Raw genomic sequence first — 24,411 nt, 5'->3', positions numbered from 1 at the left:
AATTGACTGAAAATGCATTAAAAGATAGCATGAAGGCACTCAGACTGCTACTTAAAATCCTTGGCAGCAGTCAGTCAGGAGGAGCAGGAGATTTCTCAGGGGGAAAAGGAGCTGTGCAACATGAAACGCTGGGCTTCAGATGTGCTGGAAGTTAGTTTTCTTAAATGTTTATTGAGGAATGTGAAACTCCTTAAATTCTTGAGAAAAGAAAGCTGTTCTGTCTGCACCAGGGCCAGGTGATGGATGCTAATAGCAACAGGATTGCTTCCAAATAGCTGCCGTGTTCATTAGGGCCTGTGTCTGAAAAAAGAGCTGTGGCTGGTGAGTGGGAGGTGGAAGGACAGGGGCAGGAGGGAGATTAAACCATCAAAATTCCAGAGAATTCAGTGTTTTGTCAGGAACATTTCTGGCCTCTCTGTGGCTGTAGAGCCAGCAGTGTGGGAGCCAGTCTGGAAGGTTGCCTTGCTTCCAGAGCTCCTGAAGCAGTCACTGCTCAGAGTGCTGGTGTAGAGTTCTATCACTTAATTTGCTCTTAATTATGCTCAACAACACAGGCTGTGTGTTTTTGATACCTCATTCAGATAGGAGCCAAGCCAGGCGTTGGAGCTGTTGTGGGCTATGAGCACATGTGGAGGAGGAGGATGAGTAGGGGAAGTGTTGCCTTTCAACAGGCAGGGGAAAGGCTTTAAAATATCATTTCTTAGAAACTTGTGGGTGATCATGAGGGATGGAGCCATTGAACTAGGAGGAGAGGCAATGCTCTGGTGTGAGCTGGTGAGCCTCCTCTCCAGGAGTGCTGGGGCTGGAGTGAAGGAGATGTCTGGCTTCTCACCCATGCATGCAGACACTATCCAAAATTGTTTGCAGGCTGCATTTGGCCAGGATGACTCTGGTCCCTTGGATTTGCTGAACTTCAACTGAAGCATCTTGTTTACTCAAATACTGAGTTCAGTTTTGGACCCCTCACTAGGAGAAAGATACTGAGTTGCTGAAGTGTATCCAGAGAAGGGCAATGAAGCTGGTGAAGGGTCTGGCAGAGAAGTCTTGTGAGGCACTGCTGAGGGAACTGGGGTTGTTCAGTCTGGAGAAAAGGAGGCTGAGGGGACACCTCATTGCTCTCTGTATGCTTGAAGTGTGCTGGTTGAAAGCACATGCCCTAAGAGCGAGGGAAGAGTATGGAGCTAGAGGGTGAGGCTCCTGGGGGGTCATGCAGAAGGAAAACAGACCTCAGGATAGCCTGTTAACACTCCTTCTAACTACCACAGTGGCACAAAGCTTATCTGAATTGTTTTCCCCCCTTTTTTTGATGACAAGTCAGTAGGATCTGAATTGTCCCTTACATAAATGGGTTTGTAATTCTCACTGGATTACCTGATGTTAAATTTATTGTCAAGGTTACTGCGCTACAGTCTAGCAAAGTTATTTTCTTTCACAAGAAGTCATGTGTTTACTGCTTGGCCCAATATTGTATTTAAACCTGCTGTTGTTTAGCTGTTAAAACTTTGAGAGGCTGAAAGTAATGTTTAGTCTTTTTTTCTAGTCATTCTCATGGAAAAAAAGGAGGCTGAAGGGAGACCTGGCTTTCTGAAACTCCCTGAAAGGAGGTTGGAGCCAGGTCAGGGTCGATCTCTTCTTACTAGTAAGTCATAGGACAAGAGGAAATAGTCTCAAGTTGCACCAGGGCAGGTTTAGATTGGACATTAGAAGAAAATCCTTCACTGAAAGGGTTCTGAAACACTGGAACAGACTTCCCAGGGAGGTGGTCGAATCCCCCTCTGTGGAGGTATTTAAAAGCTGCAGAGCTGTGGTGCTGAGGGACATGGTTTAGCACCAGCATTGGTACAGTTAGAGAGTGGTTGGACTGGATGACGTTAAAGGTCTTCTCCAATCAAAACAATTCTACTATTCCATCTCCTCATCTTCACCTCTGACTAGATATAGTTGGAGCTGAACATCAGGAATATTCTTCCTACACCTGATACTATCAAAATATCCAAGGGGAAATTAAAATGTAACTTGATTTGCTCTTTTTTTGGTCACTTTCAGTTGAATGCTCTGAGAATGACTTGAAACTGGTGAAGACTGCTTTGTTGTGATTCCAGTTCAGGAGAGAAAGGGCACTACTGGAGAGAGCCCAGGAGAGGCTACAAAGATGTTGAAGGGCCTGGAGCATCTTGGTGAGGAGGAAAGGCTGAGAGAGCTAGGGCTGTTTAGCCTGGAGAAGAGGAGCCTGAGAGGGGATCTGATCAATAGCTAAAGGGTGGGGAACAAGAGCTAAGCTATTTTCAGTGATTCCCACTGACAGGACAAGGACAGTGGGCACAAACTGGAACCCAGGAGGTTCCTTCTGAACAGGATGAAAAAAATCTTTGCTGTGAGGGTGCTGGAGCCCTGGAGCAGGTTGCGTGGAGAAGTTGAGGAGTCTCCTTCTCTAGAGAGATTCCAAACCCACCTGGACATTGTGATCACTGTCAACCTGCTGTGGGTGACCCTGCTTTAGCAGGGGGGGTGGGCTAGATATCTTCAGAGGTCTCTTCCAACCCCTACCATGCTGAGATTCTGTGAAACAATGATTTCTTGGTAATTGCTCTGCGTTCTTTTGCTGATAATAAAAGGCAAAGATGGAAAAACAGATCAATACTTTTAAAAAATTATTTTATTTCCTGGGTAAACCCCCAGTTTTGGAAGAGTAAACTCCCACCTTTTTGTAGTCCTTCAGTTGGAGAAGTATCTTGGTTTCACCCATACCTATTGTGTACAGGCCACGAAGCATCTTCTGGACATTCAATACAAGCAGATGAACTTTCCAAGGATCCTGATCCACCATAACCCAGATCCCACTCACCTTGGTGCCAGCACTGGTGACAGGAGGGAGCTCTGCAATCCAGAAATGCAATGGAGCCCTCCCCAAAAGGGCCTATAGTGTCCTTGATCATCTGTGATCCAGCTACACTTGCCAAGTGTGAAGTGACTTTTTAAAGTGTGCTTTTATCATTTGTGCTGAAAAACGACTTTGAGGCTTCCTGTGCAGATAGGAGTTTTGTGTTGTATATGGGATCTTTCCAGTCCCTGGTGAATAAACACAGCTGGCTGTTTTGGGAAAGGGATTTAACATCTTTGCATCCAAGCTGTACAAATAAGGCAGCAAGCTGGACTGAATTGTTAGACGGCCTTTGCTGACTTTTACACCGATTTAGGGGTGAGCAAATGAAAAAACAGCATCTCTTACGAGTCTGCCTTCAACCCATGAAGGGGGAAAATAAGTTTCTTTTTCTCCTCCTCCCCCTTCTTTGGAAACCTGACTAGAACAAGCAGCCTCAATGACTTATCAATGTTGGGTTATCATGCACTAATTTACTGGGCAGCCTTTTGCTGTCCAGAGCCGCCCACGCACGCAAGTCAATGGTGCCTTTGTTTGGGAGTGCTGGAAGAATGTATGATCTAATGGGGTGGTGGGAGTTTGCCTTCGTTCCAGCTCACTCAAGACTGTGCTCATTTCCCCCAGTGTCCCAAACTCATTTCCTTCCTCCTTCCCTGTCTTAGTACAGGAGCCCAGAAAAAGCAACCCATGTTTATATCTCTGGGCTTTCTTAAAGTCCAGGTGCCCATCTGTGGTGGAGCTCTGTGTGCCAAAATCTGTGCTTTGGTGGAACATGGTATGTGATGGGATCATTCAGGCATTTCCAAGCTCTTTAGGTGAAGACAAGAAAATAAACCTAATGTTTCTTATTGCTAGTTTGTGTTCCCCTACTGGCCACTACTCGGCATTTAAGAGTTGTCATCCATGCTCTTCTGTGGAGTTATTTCCTCAGTGAAGATCATCAGACAGTGGAAATCCTTCATTTTCATTCCTCAGATGCTGGATATTCCATTTGTTTGTGCAATACTCGTGCTTTCAAATTCCTCCTCCTCCACAATTTTTCCCAGAAAAGCTAGGGTGTAGCTGTAGAGACATTTTGCTCTGGAACTACAATAATTTCTTGCTTTCTGTCACAAGATTGGCTTTTTCACTCATGTGTGATGCAAGCAACATAACTTGCTGCTTATGTGTCTCGCAGGTGTTGGGCTGTTGTTCTTTAACAGACCTTTTCATTCCAAAAGAGCAAGTTGCTCGGGATGTTTCTTGCTCTCTTCCTCTCCTTAGAAGCACTATCCTGCTTTGTTGCCTCTCTGCATGCTAGAAAATCTTGTCCAGCTCTTCAGGATGTGATCACTCAATTCTCAAATATTCTGCTCTCACCTGCAGCCTCTGTGCTCCAAGCAGGAAGCCTTTAGGAGGGGTTCTAACATAGGAGGCTGAACTAAATATCACAGTAGCTGAGGACTTGCAGTGCATGGCTGATAAGTCTTGAGCAAGATCCTGTGAACTAGCTGATATCTGTCTGTTGATACCAGTGTTTCCATCCTTTGCAATTCTTGTGAGATTCTAGTATCTGTGCTACCATTTGCACGTGGTGGCAATGTAAGAGTGGGAGATGCTGCCTCAGGCTATCACCAGCAGCTCTTTAATTTGTCAGAGAGTTAGCAGATGAGTGTCTTGAAGCAGCAAAGTTGGTCTGTCTGCTTATAGCTGATCCAGCATTGTGCTAGGTGGTGAGGAGAGCTGATGGTTCCAGAAGGGCCAGAGTTGAGGCAGGAGTTAAGGACAAGATAGATGAGTGGCATGGGGTATATTCCAGCCTAGTAAACTGGGAAAATTTGCCTTTCTTCCTGGGAATGGTGGGGAAACCTGTTGAGTAAGAGCAAAATGGTAGTTGCTTGCTCTCTGGCCTGTCACTGTGTGATGGAAATGAAATCCAATTAAAAAAATAGTAAGTATGTTGGTATTGTTTACTGGTTTGTATTCAGTTCTTTTAACCTTTGCTTAAAAATAGGCTGTCAGCAGGTATCTGTGTGGGAAAAAAAAGCTGCCTTGAAACAGGAACCAAGTAATAGAGAAAGAGAGCAAAGTTTAACCATTTGATTACTGTTCAGTGAATTGAATACGGACCTGCAAAGATTTGGGTTTTTGCCCAATATCATCTTCTTGAGTGGATAATTTTTTTCCTGGACAGCAAAACTCAGCAGCTGTTTTTCAAAGCTCCCTGCTGGGAGGATGTACTGAGGGATGGCAGAGAGTGCAGAAGAGGTGGTATTGTTTCATTCCATTTGCAGCAAATGTGAGTGGACCAGTAATCACAGAATCATATAATGTTAGGAGTTGGAAGGGACTTTGAGGCCGAGTCCAATCCCTGTGCCAAAACAGGATCACCTAGAGCAGGCCACACAGGAATGCATCCAGATAGGTCTTGAAAGTCTCCAGAGAAGGAGATTCCACAACCTCTCTGGGCAGCGTGTTCCAGTGCTCTGTCACCCTCACAGCAAAGAAGTTTCTCCTCATGTTGAGGTGGAACCTCCGGTTTATACTTGTTCTTTGTCCTATTATTTGCTACCACTGAAAAGAGCCTGGCACCTTCATCTTGACACCTAGACCTCAGATATTTATAGATGTTGATAAGATCTCCTCTCAGCCTTCTCCAGACTAAACAGCCCCAGGTATCCCAGTCTTTCTTAGGAGATATTTTCAAATCCCTTAATCATCCTTGTAACTGTCCATTGGACTCTCTCCAGCAGATCTCTCTCTCTCTCGAACTGGGGAGCCCAAAACTGGGCGCAGTATTGCAGGTGTGGTCTGACCAGGGCAGAGCAGAGGGGAAGGAGAACCTCCCTAGACCTGTTGGACACACTTTTCGTGATGCACCCCGGGACGCCATTGGCCCTTTTGGCCACAAGGACATACTGCTTCACATAATGGGGCAGTCAAGTGTCTCTGGGCTTATCTCTTCCAGGCATCTGCTCACAATCCAAGTGCTTCTGGTTGGCGTGCCAGCTGGCGGGACCTTTTCCTGATGTAAATTATCCATCCGTTCTGAGGGGCCTGAATACAAGGAGGCCTTTTGTGTGTAGGGGAAAAATTCCTAACTTGGGGGGAAAGGGAGGAGTTTCTGAGGATCTAAATAGCATTTGCTTACATTTTTCCAGCCTATCTTTATGGTTTTGAGTGTGTGGCATTTCCTGGGGGACCCTGAGATCCAGGAGTGAGCGATAACCCTGCTGAGGAAGGGCTTTAATTGCTGGTGACATCTGGTAGCTGTGGTCAGCCCAATACTGTGAGAGGGTTGTTTGGGAGAGCATCCCCTGTACAACAATGCTGAATGTTTCCAGGCTGCTGCTTCTGCAGGCACCCAGACTTGCCCCTTGGTTCAGTCTGTAACTGCAGTGCTGTCTGGAAGACTCAGATGTGTGTTTGCCTACTTTAGAGAAAGATACCATGTGGGGTTTTCTACATCCCTGACTTACCAAAACAAGCTGGGTCTTCTGTCACCTTGTCACTTGCTACTGAACAGCTTCATGCCTCAGGAAAGGCACCTTGATGTTTTAGTAACAGTGATCTGTGAATATTAACAGTTGAGATTGTGTGGTAGTGGCTTCCCTCAGTCTCTGAATAAGTTACCTATGGAGGCAACAAAGAGATAAGGGCAGCAAAGCTGGTAAAGGGTCTGGAGAACAGGTCTTGGGAGGAGCAGTTGAGGGACCTGGGGTTATTTAGTCTGGAGGAAAGGAGGCTTGAGGGGAGACCTTGTTGCTCTCTACAGCTTCCTTGAAAGGAGGTTGAAGTGAGGAGGGGGTTGGTCTCCTCTCCCTTGTATCAGGTGACAGATGAGAGGAAATGACCTGAAACTGTGCCAGGGGAGGTTTTAGTTTGGACATTAGGAAAAATTTCTTTTTCAGTCAAGAGTAGTCAGCCATTGGAACAGCCTGCCCAGGGAGGTGGAGGAATCATTATCCCTGGAGGCGTTCAAGAAATGTCTGGATATGGCCCTTTGCGACATGGCTTAATGACCATGATGGGATGATGGTTGGACTCTGATCTTGGAGGTCTCTTCTGACTGAAACGAATCTATGATTCTAAGATGTGTCAGGTTGCCCAACTGCTGAGCTCATGGTTGCTAATTGCTGCACTCCGTCTTTGTGCTAGAGATCTTTTATAGCAGACATCTGCAGTTCTTCCTGCAGAGCAGACCAGCCACTGCTCAGTACAGAGAGGGAAACATATCTGATACTTGACACTATCAGACACTTCTAAGCCAAACCGAGATCAAAATAATTAGCAGTTTCTAGGAACAGGAGAACAATGGCGTGTTGTCTTCCCAGTGAAACCTTCCCAGCTGCCTTTCACCTGGTTATTGCTGTTGCCATCTCTCATGGTGTAGCACTAGGCGTTTATTTAGCCCTGCAAAACTTGAAAGCAGCCTGGGCAGATTATCTTTGTTAGGAAAAAGGCTTTGCAACCTTGAAGAGCCCTGTGAGCTGCTAGGCTGCTAAGCACAGCTTTTAGGTTGGGTATGAACAGTGGGGAAACACGTTTCAACCCTGTGTCAGCTGGTCTTGGGTAAACTCCATTGTCCTAGCAGTATTTACCCAGGACAAGCTGATACGTGGCGAGCACACAGCTGCTCTCTGTGCATTAACTGCATTCCTCTTTAATGCTATTAACAGGATTTCTCAAGTAGTTACTCTGAAATAAATGTCTTTTTCACCTGGGTTGTTTGGTCTGGTGGGTTTTGAATGCATTTCCTTTGGCCTGATGTGTAAAACCCAAGCTGAAAAAGGGAGGGTCCTTTCCATTTAGCACAAGGGATTTCTGTGGAAAACGTTTTGGCTGCCCATAATGCAGTTTGCACGTGTTGTGCCTTTAACTGAGCTGGAATTTTTGCAGGGAGCTGTAAGAGACTTCGTTGGGGAGCAGGGACCATAATCCAGTCATAGCAGCAAGGGGAAGAATAGTTCCTTTTCAGGACGTGCAGGCTGTGACCTGGCCTTTCTGCTAGAGCAGAAAGTTGTGTGTGGAGTGAGAGCGCATGCCCGGCCCCCTCTTCATTCCCAGGATTCTTTCACAGTGTTTCCTCCCCAAAATCATCGTGGTGAAGCCTGAATGGATTTTTGCTCAATGCCAGAGGAATGCAGTGCTAGTAGAACACTAACTGCCCCAAGTCAAAGTAGCAGGGTATTCTTGACAGTTCTTCTGCCACCATTTAATTGAATGTTCTTCATGCTGTTGGCTCTGGCTTACTTGCTTATCCCCTCTTGACTCATGGAGTGGCTGATCTTGCCTGATGCCTTCACTGTTCTCACTTTTCATGAAAATTGCCCAAAGAAATCCCACCAGGGCAGACTTTCAGCCTCACGTTTTGCTTTTTTTTGGCACAAAGCTCCAAGAAAACTGTCTCATTATGCTGGTGACAGTTTTATTAGTGACAAAATAATTTTATCAGGTTTTTCAATTGTTGCCTATCCAAGAGTGAAGTTGGTGAAGTTCTCAGGCTGGCAAGTTGCAGGTCGATATGATTGTTAGGATTTTCCTGCAGAAAAATGAGGCATTTGCTTCTGGGGCTCCTTGCCTTTATCTGGAAAAGGTAGATGGGGAGTATATCATAGAATGGTATGGATTGGAAGGGTCCTTAATAAAGGTCATCTAGTTCCAATCCCCTGCCATGGGCAGGGACACCTCCTACTGTACCAGGCTGCTCAAGGCCTTTGGGTTTGTTTACCGTGGGCCTGGAAAAGATATTTGTGCACATCTGGCCTATTGGTTTGTGTCTGGTGTCCTCACCTTGAGTTCCTGAAGGAACTCTTCACCTTTGAAAGCATACTTTGCCTTCAGTGAGAAGCTCTCTTCTTGAGAGGAGACTGTAGCAGGAGAAAATGGGAAACATGGGAGGTTCTGATTTGTACATGTGTCTTCTTGCCTTGCATTGAGATTCAGAAGAAAAATACTTCCAAATAAATGGAAGCAGGATTAATCTCTTGTGTTGAGTGGCAAGGGGAGGGTACACTGAAGAAGCTCCATCACACTGTTAGGTGTTGCTCCTTTAGAGTTTCTAACTCTTGAGGAAGCAGTTATGGCATTAATAGTGTGATCGCTTCCACTTGTTATCTTCTTGTAAGTAGATCTTGTTCAATCACTTGACCCTGAACCAGCAGCATGCTACTACTGAGCAAGTGACAGGTTATCATAGAATTGTTACAGAATCACTTCATTTGGAAAACACCTCTAAGATCATCAAGTCCAACCATCAACCCAATTACATCATTAAAACACATCCCAAAGTGCCATGCCCATATGTTTCTTGAACACCTCCAGGGATGGTGACTCCACCTCCCTGGGCTGCCTGTTCCAAATCCTGACCACTGCTTAAGTAAAGACTGGGGACATCTGGCTTCCAGTCTTGCATTTAGGTCATCTGTAACATCTTACATGATGTAAATAGGAAAGGGTATTTTGTGGGAAGCCTTGGGAGGCATGTATCTGCACAATACCAAAATGGCCTTGCATGTCATGCACAGAAAATACTTCTTGGTAGGTTGGGCTGTTGGCTTTCTTTGGCTTTAAGCACAAGATTGTTCTGTATTTGGGACATGCAAATTAGTTTAGGCTTTTTGGGTGCTTTATGTCTTGATTTTTCTTCGTTATTTTTCTGATATATTGATTTCTAGCCCCTTTGCCATGCTTCTCCTGCTACTTTTGGTGTTTCCAGCAGTCTGGAAGGACAAAGGTTCCTCCCTTGCTCTGGCTGGACTCTGGATGTGATGTCCCATGCAGGCTGATCCCAGTTTAACTGGTGGGCAGCCTGTGAGCAAGAACTGTTTGGTTCATGACCTGATTCGTTGGCATTGGGTTTTGTGTGTGCTTTGAGAGCCACACTGTTCTTGTTACCTGGTGCCATCTGGTCTGCTCTAACTTGTAAAGAGAGCCACTCTTCAGCAGGTGCAGAGCCTCATGTTAAAAATTAACATGCTGGAGTTAATAGATTGTGCAAGTTGAGGTTAAATCCATGTGACTTCTATAAGCAGAAAAAACCTGTTTTTCAGTTGGCTGAAACTCTTCTAGCAGATTTTTTAGTCAAGCAAGGGACCAGTGATGGCTGCAGGCTCTGATTAGAGCAGTGATTTTCTTGGAGGTGGTGGGAACACAAAAAAGCTTGGCAAGGACTAAACAGCCAAGGTTTTGTGCCACACAAACCTCGTGTTGTTTTAGCAAGTTCTGTACGTGCTCCATGGTGTCCTGATTGTAGAGAGTCTGCTCACTGAGATGGAGCAAGAACAGCCAGCACACAGCTGTATTCCTCCTCCTGGGAACATGCTCCTCTGCTGGCAGGAATGGCAGAGGAAGTGTGCTATGGCCCTCTTTCCCTCAGGGGTGTGAATGCTCCAGGCAGTTGTTTTTCCTGTTAGGGGGTAAATGCTCAAGTCCCTGGAGAAAAATGTGTGAAGGAGGATGACCTGCTGATTGCCCCAAACCTGTTAGGAGATGAATAGAGGGCAGAGAGGTGGGTTTACATTTTTCCTAGGGGAGGGAGAAAATGGTTAGTGTGTAAATTATTACACTTTGATCTCAGAAGTGTCATGGTGACTTTAATCACAGGGTCTGGGAAACTTAAACTTTTTTTTATCTTCCCAGGGGGTGAGTAGAAGAGGGTGTGCTCTGTACTCCAGTGCTGGAAGAGAGGCTTCCAGAGAAGTAGAAAGTTTGGGATATTGTCTATTTAGAGAGCATTTAGAGGTACAAGCCAGGCTCTACAGCTTCTCTGGTAATCCTGTTTCTCCCATATATGTGTTTGGGGAAAAAAGTATTATCAAATGATATGGATAATTTGGAGATGGCCTTAGACACAAACTGTTCATGGCTTTCATGTAATCTGTCACCTGTTGGGGTAAGGACACCTTTGGTGATGTCTGCAGAAGAGAATTGCAGCATGTGAGATGTTTGGTTGTACAGAAGTCTATAAGTCTGTTTATCTACTTAGCCTGCCCTCAGCTTCTGCCTTCTGTTCCTTTGTTTGTCTTTGCTGGGAGACATAGTTCACAAGACTGGAAGAGAGAAGTCTGATGCTACTGGGAACTGTTCATCCTGCTGGCTAGCACTAGAAGAGATGTTTCTTCCAAAGAGAGAATTGCAGTGCAGCCCTCTCTGAGTTGAGTCTTTCTCACACCCTTCTTCTCTCATCCACAGGAAAGGCCTTTGACATCACCTATGTGCGTCTGAAGTTCCACACCAGTCGGCCGGAGAGCTTTGCCATCTACAAACGCACCAGGGAGGATGGCCCTTGGGTGCCCTACCAGTATTACAGCGGCTCCTGTGAGAGCACGTATCGCAAAGTCAACCGGGGCTTTATTCGGACTGGGGAGGACGAGCAGCAGGCCCTCTGCACGGATGAGTTCAGTGACATCTCCCCCCTCACTGGGGGCAACGTGGCCTTCTCAACGCTGGAGGGTCGTCCCAGTGCTTATAACTTTGACAACAGCCCTGTGCTACAGGTACCTGAGCAGGAGCACATCAGTTGGGTGGTCTGAGTTGCGTCTGTCGGTTCAGTCCTTGTGGATGGTGGCTTTGTGCTGACACTGGGCTGCACTATGACCCATACTCATATTGAAAAGCCCCTGCACAAGGAAGTTGGGATGGACAACCCAAAGAGATGCTTTTGAAGGAAGAGGTGAACTCTTGACTAAGCTTATGGTACAAAAAGCAAAATTGGTTCCATTAAGGATGATTTGTCCTTGGATATCATGGAGATCTTCAGAGAGTGGATGCAAATCTCTGCCTGCTTAGAAAGCAGCTGTGGGCATTTTGCTGTTGTTTTAGACATAAGGAAGGTAAAACCTCAGTTAAATATTTGAGGCATCCGTATGTGTGTTTTGAACACAAAAATTTAAGAAATGTGAGATTCTTCTAAACAAACAAAAGGTTATTGGAAACCCTGAGCTGTTCTCTTCCACATGTGCCAGGGTAGGGGGCTTGGTTTTACCTACAGTGTGCGTTATCTCAGGGTTTCTTTTGTTGTTAGCGTTCACAACACCAGTTGACACTGAGGGGAGACCTCATTGTACTTTACAGCTACCTGAAACAAGGTTGGAATGAGGTGAGGGGATTTGTCTCTTCTCCTTAGTAAGAAGTCATAGAATGAGACGAAATGTCCTGAAATTGTGCCAAGGGAGGTTTAGGTTGGATATTAGAGTGATCAGGCATTGGAACAGGCTGCCCAGGGTGGTGGTGTAGTCACTGTCTCAGGAGCTGTTCAAAGAATGTGTGGACATGGCATTTTGGGACATGGTTTAATGGCCATGGTGATCTTAGGTTGATAACTGGACTTGATGATCTTAGAGACGTTTTCCACCTGAAACAATTCTGTGGTTCTGTGATTCTTACCATACTAGGTAAGCAGTGACACAGCTCAGCACAGCCATACACATGCAGGGATGAGCAAAGGAAAGTGACAATGCAAAACCTGTAACAAAACCAAGGAAGTACTGATGACGGTCACTGGCTGAAGGCGGTGTGGAATCTGGGGACAAGGAGGGTAGGGCACTGTGGTGAAGATGCTGTATAAATATTATGAAGATCTCTTGTGCTGCACGCCAGATCTGTCTGTTTTGCTTCCTCGGTCTAATTCTTCTGTCTCTGTCTCTTCACCTGGTAGTGTATGTCTATGGACAAATGTGCCCTAAAGCTCTTCCCATTCATGCCATATAGCTTTGCAGGAAAGCTGTGGTTCAGTGGATGTGTACAATTAGCATGTTTGCTTAATTGCTTTCACTGAGCTTCTTGCTGGACACGTTACTCACTGATTCCCAGCTGAGAGCAGTCCAGATGTGCAGAGGCATTGGAAAGAGTATCCAGAGAAGATCAGGGTCTGGAAAACAAACCAAACCCAGGAGGAGATGGTGTAAGGCCTCTTGGGCAGGACATATGAGCTTCTGAGGTGCAAAGGGGAAAGCAATGAGGAAGGAACGTGCTGATTGATGAATGGCTTTGTGAGTCTGACTGCTAATGACACAACACATCTGATGGGATTTCGGTTTCCTCTAGGAATGGGTGACAGCTACAGATATTAGAGTGACCCTCAATCGTCTGAACACGTTCGGAGATGAAGTCTTCAATGACCCCAAAGTTCTCAAGTCCTACTACTATGCAATTTCTGATTTTGCTGTGGGTGGTAGGTGAGTAGACAATAAACCTCTGTACTCATTCAAACCTTTTGGTCAGGATGACTAGAGTGCTTTAAAGATTTTGATTAATGCTTACATGGTACCAATATGCCCCAGTTGTTATTGACTGTCCTAAACCCAAAATGCAATAGAATGAATCTTAGCAAGGTTGCAGATCCTGTGGATAACCTATTGGGGTTATAATTGCAGGCCAGACAGAGTTTAAGTATATATAATTTTTTTCCCCCTTGATTAGCTCAAGTGTGCAAGCGATTTGGGAGGGTGAAAGGTGAAAAGAGTGACAAAAATGTTCAACGTTTTTCTATTCTGCACTTTGTGTGTTTTTTACTGTGTTACTAATTTTCTTTTCCTATACCTGTAGAATAAGTCAGTAGAAAAATCTCAGCATATCTGCTTCACATCTGTTTTTGGGAGGTATCTCCTAGGAAGAAGCTTTGGACAATGTCTTGATTGTCTTTTGCCAACGCACATTGCAGAAAGCTGAAATCTGAAGTTGTTGATCATAAGCAGTTTGCCTAAATGAGCTGAGGCCAGAACAGTTTTTGGATGTTTACAGAGAGCTGTCCTGAGACTGGGATTTGACAATGTGGGGATTTGCATTGGCTGCACCACCATGCTCTGGAGGTCCCTGAGTACCTGTATTAGTCACCCTTGTGCTATGTAATTTCATACTGGTACAAACACACTGCCAGCATGCATGCCTTCTCCTAGATTCTCATGAGAGAGAAACTGTGGAGAATATGTTAACCTAAAGCAAATAAACCTCTTTCCTTCTACTCAGCTTACTCCGTTTCAGTGACACTGTGAAAGAGGTGGTTGATGTTGTCACATTTGCAAATGCCTAACTCAAGCATGCTACACCTATGTTTCACAGACCAGTTCAGGTTGGAAAGGACATTTAAAGGTCATCTAGTTCAACCCCATTGCAGTGAGCTGGGACATCTGCAACTAGAGCATGTTGCTCAGAGCCCCATCCAACCTGACCATGAGCACTTCCAGTGTTGGGGCATCCACAACTTCTCTGGTCAACCTGTTCCAGTGTCTCCTCACTCTCATTATTGAACTTCCCTTCATTATGTCTGATCTAAACCTGCCTCCTTTCAGTTTAAAATCATTGCCCCATGTCCTGTCACTACAGGCCCTGGTAAAAAAACTCTATTTCTTGTAAGCCCCTCTTTAGATTGAAAGATCTCAGTAAGGCCTCCCTGAAGCCTTCTCCTCTTCAGGCTGAACAGCAGCAGATATGTGCTCAGTTTTGTTACGACCATCTACCTTTGCTCTTGTCTCATCTCAGATTTTCAGATCTGGGCTTTGGTTTTGGGGTTGGTCTGTGAATCACCTGGAGCCCTGAAGTTTAAATACCTGTTCTCTGTCTCTTCAACCAGATGCAAATGTAACGGGCATGCAAGCGAGTGCATGAAGAATGAGGTTGGGAAGCTGGTCTGCAACTGCAAACACAACACCTTCGGGGTTGACTGTGAAAAGTGTCTTCCCTTCTTCAATGATCGTCCGTGGAGGAGAGCCACAGCAGAGAGTGCCAACGAATGCTTGCGTACGTGTGGCTGTGCTTGAGGGAAAACCTCTCAGAGATTGGATCTTCTGCCTCTGCTGGCATCCAGGAGCTGGCCCTGCATGATTTGAAGTTGTCTCGTTTGCAGTTAGTCAGTGTTAAGCATAGTTTGGGTGGTTTTCAGTGGAGGTTTTGCAGGACTGTTGATTATTTCACTCCTGTCCTCTAGGAGGTTTCTGGTAGATCCTAGGGAGGGGCATCTCCCTTCCTGGAGCAAGATAGGAGTAACCTTTGTGAAAGAGACATGCCACAAAAACGTACAGGCTTGTACTTTACTGCATTTAGTGTACTGGACTACCACCGACCTTCAAAAAGTTCATTTAGCATCCACTGACTTCCTCTTGTATTTCAGTTATTGGTTTTTACAGTTGCTTGTTGAATATTTCATCCAATTTAGAGGCTGTTGCAACAGTTCTTATCCACAAACGTGTATCTCTGTGACTGAATGGCAGTTTATTTTGTTTGGGTTTGTGTCACAGACCACAGCTTCTGCTAGTTTACTTTATGGGGAAGCTTTTTAGACAGCAAAGCTTTCTTCCTGTCTGACCTCTGGGTGTGTTGATCGGTCCCAGCTGTCTGATCAAGACCTGTGGCTTTCCTCAACAGGCCAGTGAAACCCATGTCTTCTGCTTTTTGGTCAGAGAGGATTTGTAATCTAGGGGAGAAACTCTCCTCACAGCATGAAATCAGCCTTGCTGTTATCTTCTCATGATTGTTTGCATGATTGAGATCAGGAGGGCAGCATTTCAGCTACAAATGGCAGCCTAAAGAGGAAAAAAGTATGTTAGAAAATGCTGTTTTTTCTCTGGATGTAGATGAGAGCGGTTTTGAGGAGCCTGTTTCACTGCTGTATCTTTACTTCTACCTGCCCATGTTCAACTTCAAAAAAACGTGCTTCCCCCTTTTTCTTCTCATTGGTGCGCAAAAGCTTTAGGTGATCTATGTGTGGATCTTGGGATGGTTAAAGGCTCCTGCTCCAGCTCCTCTACAATTTTTATATCAAGCTCTGTGTAGTGAGTCTTGTGACTGCAGGACTTGTGTGACCACTCATGCTCTTTAATGATGGTACCCTTGTGTTCACAGCTTGTGACTGCAACGGGAGGTCGCAGGAGTGCTACTTTGACCCCGAGCTGTACCGCTCCACGGGCCATGGGGGCCACTGCACAGGCTGCTCAGACAACACTGATGGTGCCCACTGCGAGAGGTGCAGGGACAGTTTCTATCGTCTGGACAGCGAGGAGGGATGTCTGCCCTGCAGCTGCAACCCTGTTGGTAAGGACCAGCAGCAAATGCTTCTGCTTGCAAGCTCCCATGCACAGAAGCTTGTTCTTCTCTTGGTTAGACAGCAAAGTGCAAAATTCATAGGATCATCACAGAATCCTTTTGGTTGGAGAAGACCTTTAAGATCATCCAGTCCAACCATTACCTAACTCCACCAAGGCTGGTGCTACACCATGCCCCTCAGCACCACATTTCTATGTCTTCTAAACATCTCCAGGGATGGGGATTCAACTATCTCCCTGGGGAGCCTGTTTCAGTGTTTGAGAAACCTTTCAGTGAAGCAGTTTCTTCTAATGTCTAATCTAAACCTGCCCTGGTGCAACTTGAGGCTGCTTCATCTCGTCCTATCTCTTGTTACTAATGAGAAGAGACCAACCCTTGCCTCGCTCCAACCTCCTTTCAGATAATTTTGTTTACTTTTTCTTTCCTTTTTTCCTCACATATAGGAAATGTTTATTGGGTTGTACTTTGGTTTAAATTATCCTTGCATCTAACTGGAGTCAGGATGGCAGGAGCAGATGGTTCACCTCTGCAGCATTTGCTCCTTCAAAAATGTGTTCTGATACAGTTTTTTTTGTTTGTTTCTCTGTTTTGTTTTTTTGTGTGTGTGTGTGTTTTGGGTTTTGTGGTTCTTGTTTTGTTTTCCACTCTGTATGTGTTACCTTGAACACTCCGAGCACTAAAGAGCTCATTTAAATTCTTGATAAACAAGATGATGTGAGGGGATATTTCTGGAGGTTGGTCATACTGAATAATTGTAGTGAACTTCAGCTGAATCAGTTTCTCCTACTGAGTATCCAAGCACTAAAAATACAAACCAGTGAAACCTTAAACACAAAAAGGGGCGGGGGTGAGAAAAATCGAAGTAAACTCAATTTAGTTAAATCCATTAAAAATAAATTTTAAAAACCCCAGAAGGACAAAATTTTGGTAGGAGAACAAATCTTTTGTAGTCAAGGGAACCACTTGACCTGTATAGAGTAATCCTGTAACTATACAACCCTACAGCAAAGAAGGGGGGAAGGAGACAAAAGGGTAACAGATAGTAAGATGTGAGGTTCCAAAATAGAGTAGCTGGAATAAGTAATTGCTTGCAGCATGACCTAAAAGCAGCCAGCAAGAGGTCTGCCAGGGTACATCTCCTATCTAATTTGGTCGGAGAGTTGTGCAGTTGTGACATTTTTGACCAAGAAAGGCCTCTTTCTTCCTCTGCTTGCTCTCTCAGGTCCTCGTGTCAGATCTTATTTTAAGAGGGATGAGGGTTGGTGTCAGCCGAGAGGGCTGACACCCTCCTGTCCTGAAGCAGGGAGGTGACTTCTCAGGTCTTTATAAAGCCCTCTGAAATTTGTCCTTAACTTAGCCATCAGCTTGTATCCCGTGGCACACTGGCACCCAGGTGCATTTGAAACCCCTGGATAAGTTTAGATAGCCTTTTTTTTTTTTTTTGTCCAAGTACTGCTTTTTCCTGGGACTCCAAAGGGGATCTAAACTTTGGCTTGTATATAGTAAAGTTTTTGGAGTTCTTCTGTCCTGTCCAGCTTAATTATTTTATAACTCTTCACTTTGCTATAATCTTCTGGTGTGGACTGAAGTGGAAAGAAGCAACTCTTTCTGTATATTAAAGTGCTTTTTCTTCTAGTAGTTAACTGTTGCAGTGCTGGCAATTCCTAGGCTGTTGGCCGCATCGGTGCTTAAGAGAAGGCATTTTGTCTGCCACAGATTAAAGAAACCTGTTGCTTTTTGTGCAAGTCCTCTTGATCACCACATCCTGGTCTCCAAACTGGTGACACATGGGCTTGATGGGTAGACCACGAGATTGATAAAGAACTGGCTTGATGGCCACACCCAAAGAGTGGCTGTCAATGGCTCCATGTCCCAGTGGAGGCCAGTGACAAGTGGAGTCCCTCAGGGATCAGTCCTGGGACCAGTCTTGTTCAACATCTTTGTTGGTGCCATGGACAGAGGCATTGAGTGCACCCTCAGCAGGTTTGCTGATGACACCAAGCTGTGTGGTGCAGCAGACATGCTGGAGGGAAGGGATCCATCCAGAGGGACCTTGACAGGCTGGAGAGGTAGGCACAAGCCAACCTCATGAGGTTCAACAAGACAAAGTGCAGGGTCCTGCATCTGGGTCGAGGCAATTCCAAGCACAAATACAGGCTGGGCAGTGACTGGCTGGAGAGCAGCCCTGAGGAGAGGGACTTGGGGTGGCTGGTGGATGAGAAGCTCAACATGAGCTGTCAATGTGCACTTGCAGCCCAGAAAGCCAACCAGACCCTGGGCTGCATCAAGAGAAGTGTGGCCAGCAGGTCAAGGGAGGTGATTCTCCCCCTCTACTCAGCTCTGGTGAGACCCCACCTGGAGTACTGCATCCAGTTCTGGAGCCCCTATTACAAGAGGGATATGGAGATGCTGGAACATGTCCAGAGAAGGGCCACCAGGATGATCAGAGAGCTGGAGCACCTCTCCTGTGAGGACCGACTTGAAAGAGTTGGGGCTGTTCAGTCTGGAGAAGAGAAGGCTCTGAGGTGACCTTCTTGTGGCCTTCCAGTATCTGAAGGGGGCTACAAGAAAGCTGGGGAGGGACTTCTTAGGATATCAGGAAGTGATAGGACTAGGGGGAATGGAATAAAGCTGGAAGTGGGGAGATTCAGGCTGGAAGTGAGGAAGAAGTTCTTCACCATGAGAGTGGTGAGAGCCTGGAATGGGTTGTCCAGGGAGATGGTTGAGGCCCCATCCCTGGAGGTGTTTGCAGCCAGGCTGGATGAGGCTCTGGCCAGCCTGATCTAGTGTGAGGTGTCCCTGCCTGTGGCAGGGGGTTGGAACTAGATGATCCTTGTGGTCCCTTCCAACCCTGACTGATTCTATGATTCTATGATCAGAGCAGTACTGAGGGAAATACCCTTCCAAAAACGAGAGGTTTGCTCAAGTGTTTATTAGGGAAAATAGTGGCACATGCAGCCTTGCTCCAAGGAGGTTGTTTAGTCTTCAACTTGGGAACCAAGAGGGAAATAGAAGCTTGAAAGGGAGAGATCAGGATATTCCCTGATAAAGAGGACATGGTGATTATGGAGAACACAGGGGATCCAGGTAATAAAATCTCAGACACAGTGTGCTGTAGGGTAAAACAGGCATGGACTTAGAGGCATGCAAAGGTAGCACTGAGGACAAACCCGGAATAATAATGAGATTGCAATTTGAAATTTATATGTAAAAACGTTGACAAAAAGAATGGAAAGCTGTCTGTCGTTTGGAAGGCTAGGTAATGATTCAGCATCTCTAGAGCTCCCAAGTGAAAAAATCCCTGTGGGCTACAGGCAGTCCCTAGGTAAGTTGTCAGGCTGTCAGCTTGAAGCTGTGCTTCCTCCTTTCTTTACCCATGTTTCTTGCCCATTGTGTGAAGCAGGCTGATAGAGCTGGATGGGTCTGCTGAGGTGCCTGTCCCTGCTCTCCCCACAGGCTCCCTCAGCACACAATGCGACAGCTATGGCCAGTGCAGCTGCAAGCCTGGTGTGATGGGTGAGAAATGTGACCGCTGCCAGCCAGGCTTCCACTCTCTCTCTGAAGCTGGGTGCAGGTAAGGGGAACTTCTGCACTCTAGAATTAAAGCTAGGTGCTTTTCACTTTCTCTGTGTGGCTCTTAATGGTTTATCCTCTCCCCTGACTCTCTCAGGCCCTGTTCTTGTGATCTGGCTGGCAGCACCGGGGAATGCAATGTTGAGATGGGACGGTGTACATGCAAGGACAATGTCGAAGGCTTCCACTGTGAGAGGTGAGTTTCACTTCCCAAGGCTTTGTTTCAAGAATGGGAAACATCCAAGCAATGGCCTGGGGTGAGCATCAAGGAAATGAATTCTCTTTCCTTCACATTTTCAGATGCAAACCTGGATTTTTCAATATGGATTCTTCCAATCCAAAAGGCTGTATCCCCTGCTTCTGTTTTGGACACTCTTCAGTCTGCACCAGTGCCGCTGGCTACAGGATCTACAGCATCACCTCCAACTTCCAGTTTGGTAAAGTGGAACCTTCCTTTTTATCGCAGATTGAGCTGTAGACTCAAGTCAGAAGCCATTCAAAAAACCTTCCCCTTCCTCTCTGTGCAAGACCACAAACCTTGAGCAGGCAGAACTGGGATCTCTCTTTGGGGAGTGCTGAGTTAATTCTCAAGTTTCTGGGAGCTTCCATGTCTGCAGCTCACTGTTCAGCTAGGGAGGAATGAATTCACAATCCTGGCCTCAGGCACCCAGCACTAATGTACACCATGCAGATGCAACTGGGAATTGCAAATATAAAGTGCTTGAGAGAGGTGCTGACAAAGGAAGCATTTCCTCAGCTTTAAAACCAAATTGAGAGTTTCTGACTGACAGGATTATAATCACTTTAGATTTGGTGTTTACATGTCTCTGAATAAAATGCAGTTGTGTTTCTGATGTAAGTCAAACTCAGCAAAAGTCTTTTTTTTTCATAGTTTCCTCTGCTTGCATGTTTTCATGCTGCCTAGTCTGAAAAGAACATCTCTTTAATTAAGATTCCACTGCAGAAGTTTGTACAAAGGCCAAAATGCTTGTCAAGTTGTAGGGGACTGCGGGTTTCCCCATCCCTGCTTAAGCTCTTTATAAGAGAAGATTTTGAACAAGTAGTTGTGATAGGGCTCAAAGTTCAGAGAGTTTAAGCCAGCACTTGAGTTAGGGGCTTAACCTGGAAAGGTGATGACTGCTGTCTATGTCCTCTTGCACAGCTGCTTTCAGAAATCTGTTAGTGCTGGTGTACAGGCTCATGGAGCTTGGCATGAGAAGTGTGTGCAGAGCTACATCTTCCAAGGGTGTTAATCCTTTCACGTTTGGTTTTTCCAGGAGAGGATGAGTGGCGTGCCGAGCAGCGTGATGGCTCCCAAGTCTCACTGCAGTGGAGTGCGGAGAGCCAGGATATCTCTGTGATCTCGGACAGCTACTTCCCCATCTATTTTGTTGCACCACGTAGGTCATTTGAGAAGCGAGGCTTTCTGTGCTGCTCGTTCCCTGTCTGTTCTGTCTCCTAACTGTAACCATTTCTTCCCCTTTCAGGCAAGTTCTTGGACAACCAGGTTTTGAGTTATGGGCAAAACTTTACCTTTTCCTTCCGTGTGGACAGGCGGGACACGCGCCTCTCTGCAGAGGACCTGGTGCTGGAAGGGGCTGGGCTGAGAGTGTCGGTGCCACTCATTGCTCAGGGCAACCCTTACCCCAGTGAGAATGCGGTGACCTACACCTTCAGGTGAGAGGATGGTTTGGGTCAGAAGGGACTTTAAAGATTGTCTACTTCCAGCCCTCTTGTTGTGGGCAGGGACATCTTCCAACTTGGCCATGAACACCTTTAGGGAGGGGGCGTTCGTGACCTCCCTGGCCAACCTGTTCCAGTGTTTCACCACCTTCATTGTAAAGAATTTCTTTCTAATCTCCACTCTAAATCTTCCCTCTTCCAGCTTCAATCCATTTCCCCTCATCCTATCACTACAAGCCCTTATAAAAAGTGCCTCCCCAGCTTTCTTATAGCACCCTTCATGTACTGCAAGGCCACTATAAGCTTTCCCCAGAGCCTTTTATTCTCCAGGCTGAACAACCCCAACTCAGCTTATCCCTTTAGAGGCAGTGCCTCAGTGCTCTGATCGTCTTTGTGGCCCTGCTCTGGACCTGCTCCAGCAGTTTCATGTTGTTCTTGTGTTGGGGACTCACAGTTCCAGTGTGGTGGGAACAGATGAGACCTACCCTGAGGTTCCCCTGGCCTCTGAGTTCTTGAAGAAACAAGCAGCATGAATTTTAGCTCAGAAGAGTGGTCTTATCAGGTTTTAATTTGAAGCTCCCTGTCCAGCAGCGTTGCATAAGCCTGTGTGAATTATGTTGCAATTACACAGCACTGCTGGAAAGGGTGCGTTAAAAGGGTGCAGCTGTTAGCAGCTGAAGGCTTTGCTGCTGATATATGGCTCTTCTCCCTAGGCTCCATGAGGCTGCAGACTACCCGTGGAGGCCTGTTCTTACGGCATTTGAGTTCCAGAAGCTTCTCCACAACTTGACTTCTATCAAGATCCGTGGGACATACAGTGAAAGAAGTAAGTCACTAAGTCACTCAGCTGAATGTTGCAGAACAGAGGGGCAAACTCACTTCATCTAGGCCTCAGGTTGCTTTATTTTGTAGTGGCAGATTCTTTGGTAAAGCCTGTGTAGACTGCTCTTCACCTGGCCTTCCTGTGTAACAGCTTCTCCCAGGCCTCTTGAAGAGGACATGAGGATGAAAGGTGCTGCCTTTGAAAGTTTAGAAGCTGAGCACCCATCACATTATCTGCTGATTGTTTACTTCTAAGCATGGGGATTTTGCTAGATTACACAGCCAGTGTCTTCCAGATCAGTAGAAAAGTGCAGCAGAGGGTTCTGAAGAACAACATGTAGGAGAACTGCATGGAGTGTACGTTTTGGCCTCAATTTCTGCCACACCAGGAATGGTTATGTTCCCCCTGTTGTCTGGTCCTGCCTTGGCATGACAAATAGGAAGAAAAAGGTCTCAAAAGCACTGCCTGTGCTGAACTGAAGTGGAAGTTCCTTGTAATGAGGATTTATTTAAGAAATCACACATAAATTTGGAGCAAAAATAGCTTTTATCCTTGGGTGCTGTTGTGTGAAGAAGATTTTTTTCAGAAAACTGCAAAGGTCAAATTTGCATTTGGGGAAGGTGGGGAAGCTGCAAATGTTTTCAGCAGAGGTGGCTCACAAAGAAGAACATGGGGCTGTGAAATGGAGGGGAGGAAAGGTGTGGAGGAAGCCATGCCAAGTGCTGTAGCTACTGCTCTTATACGGGAACTGAGGCTCTGCTTGGTGCTCTGCTCTGAAGAGTTTACCCCCAGGCATGATGTGCAGATGCTGTGTCAGAGATGGCGTATTAAAATTGCTGAAAAAATGGTTTGTCCACCTTGGAAAGACAGGAATTTGGTTTGGTGTTTGCATAGGAAATGGCAACCATGCACATGCAAAATGTGACTTACTTTAACTGTGCTTGCTCACATGCTGTTCCCAGCATCCTCCTCTGTCTTGTTATTATCAACTTTCCTGCCCTGTGCATCCCCTTCTTGAGCTATGTTGCATCTTTTCTCATCTGTCTAAACCTTCCTGAAGGATTTTGCTTCTTGGTTCATTTTACCAGCTGCAAGCATCCACTTGTCTGTCCCTGGTATCATTCAGATGTGTGGTTGGTGGAGTGGTGCTGAGAGCCTTTGTGACTGAGAGCTTTGTGTAACCTGAGAGCATTTCCTCTCTCTGTGCTTTCTAGGTGCTGGCCACCTGGATGATGTTACCATCACAAGTGCTCGTCCTGGAGCTGGCGTGCCTGTGCCCTGGGTCGAGAGCTGCTCTTGTCCTGCAGGATATGAGGGGCAGTTCTGTGAGCGCTGCTCTTCTGGGTACCGGCGAGAGACACCGAGCCTCGGGCCCTACAGCCCCTGTGTGCCATGTGCTTGCAATGGGCACAGCGAGACCTGCGAGCCTGAGACAGGTAAGAGGGGACCATAAAACAGGGAGCAGCAAGAGGGCTGCTCTTTCTCAGCTTGACAGTGATGCAAAACCCATCTTCCTCTCTGTTGCAGGCATGTGCCATTGCAGGGATAACACGGCGGGGAGTCACTGTGAGAAGTGCAGCGATGGCTACTACGGAGATGCGACAGCAGGCACAGCCTCAGACTGCCAGCCCTGCCCGTGCCCAGGCAGCTCAAGCTGTGCCATCGTGCCCCGCACAAGGGAGGTTGTGTGCACCAGCTGCCAGACTGGCACTACAGGTGTGTTGTGTTGTTTTGTTTTGTTTTAATTTTCTATACCCCACATGCATGTAGAAACCTTTCTCCAACCAGTTCTGGGGCTCTGACCTGCAGTAAACAGCACTGAAAGCTGTTGTGTCTTCCTGCTCAAATCCTTCTGCCTTCCTCAGCCCTAGTTTCTCTCCTGTGTGGGGTTCAGGGCTGCCCATGTTCTTTGTGCCTGTCCCTTGCAAACAAAAGGGGAACAAAGTCTTCATCATCTATGCAAAGTCTACTCGGTGTGCTGTGTAGGTGAGTTGTGATAGCTTCTAACAGAGTTCTGTTGGTTTTCTTGTGTTGGGCAGAAAATAGAATAGAATGAAAAAAGCCAGAAAGGTAGTTCAGGCTGAAATAAAATTAGAAGGTGCAATTTGCCAGCCACTGCAGGATGCCCTCCACAGGAAAAGCAGGAAGGCTGCAGTGACTCAAACACTGAGTTTATGCTCAGTAGTTTTAAAGAGAAATATGTGAACAGGTTCAGATCATTTTCTTAGCAATAAATCATGAAGGCTGAGCTTGTACCTGAGCCATTAAGAGCCTTTTGTTCTGCCAGTGAACAGTTAGGCAGCCTCCTTTGCTTCTCTGCTGATTTTCAGCCTGGCATGGCAGAGTCCAAAGTGTAGAATACCTTGAAATGCTTAGAAAAGCCCCTGACCATGCACAGAGACATCTCATGGAGATTCCCATGGGTGTCATT

General features: G+C 46.2%; 1 protein-coding gene across 1 annotated transcript in view; it reads left to right on the top strand.

The window, feature by feature from the left end:
• Positions 1–24,411, top strand: part of LAMC1 (laminin subunit gamma 1) — a 74,883-nt gene that overhangs the window by 34,889 nt on the left and 15,583 nt on the right. The window contains exons 2-13 of the mRNA XM_054384413.1: positions 11,054–11,358; positions 12,908–13,038; positions 14,433–14,599; positions 15,701–15,889; positions 19,358–19,475; positions 19,572–19,670; positions 19,775–19,911; positions 20,752–20,874; positions 20,962–21,151; positions 21,871–21,983; positions 23,195–23,416; positions 23,508–23,696. Of these exons, the coding sequence (XP_054240388.1) occupies positions 11,054–11,358; positions 12,908–13,038; positions 14,433–14,599; positions 15,701–15,889; positions 19,358–19,475; positions 19,572–19,670; positions 19,775–19,911; positions 20,752–20,874; positions 20,962–21,151; positions 21,871–21,983; positions 23,195–23,416; positions 23,508–23,696 (1,983 nt within the window). The remainder of the gene's footprint in view (positions 1–11,053; positions 11,359–12,907; positions 13,039–14,432; positions 14,600–15,700; positions 15,890–19,357; positions 19,476–19,571; positions 19,671–19,774; positions 19,912–20,751; positions 20,875–20,961; positions 21,152–21,870; positions 21,984–23,194; positions 23,417–23,507; positions 23,697–24,411) is intronic.

This window comes from Indicator indicator, chromosome 10, assembly GCF_027791375.1.
Source record: "Indicator indicator isolate 239-I01 chromosome 10, UM_Iind_1.1, whole genome shotgun sequence".
Classification (NCBI taxonomy): Eukaryota; Metazoa; Chordata; class Aves; order Piciformes; family Indicatoridae; genus Indicator; species Indicator indicator.
Note: the sequence above shows the minus strand (reverse complement) of the source record. Positions and strands in the feature narration are given on the sequence as shown.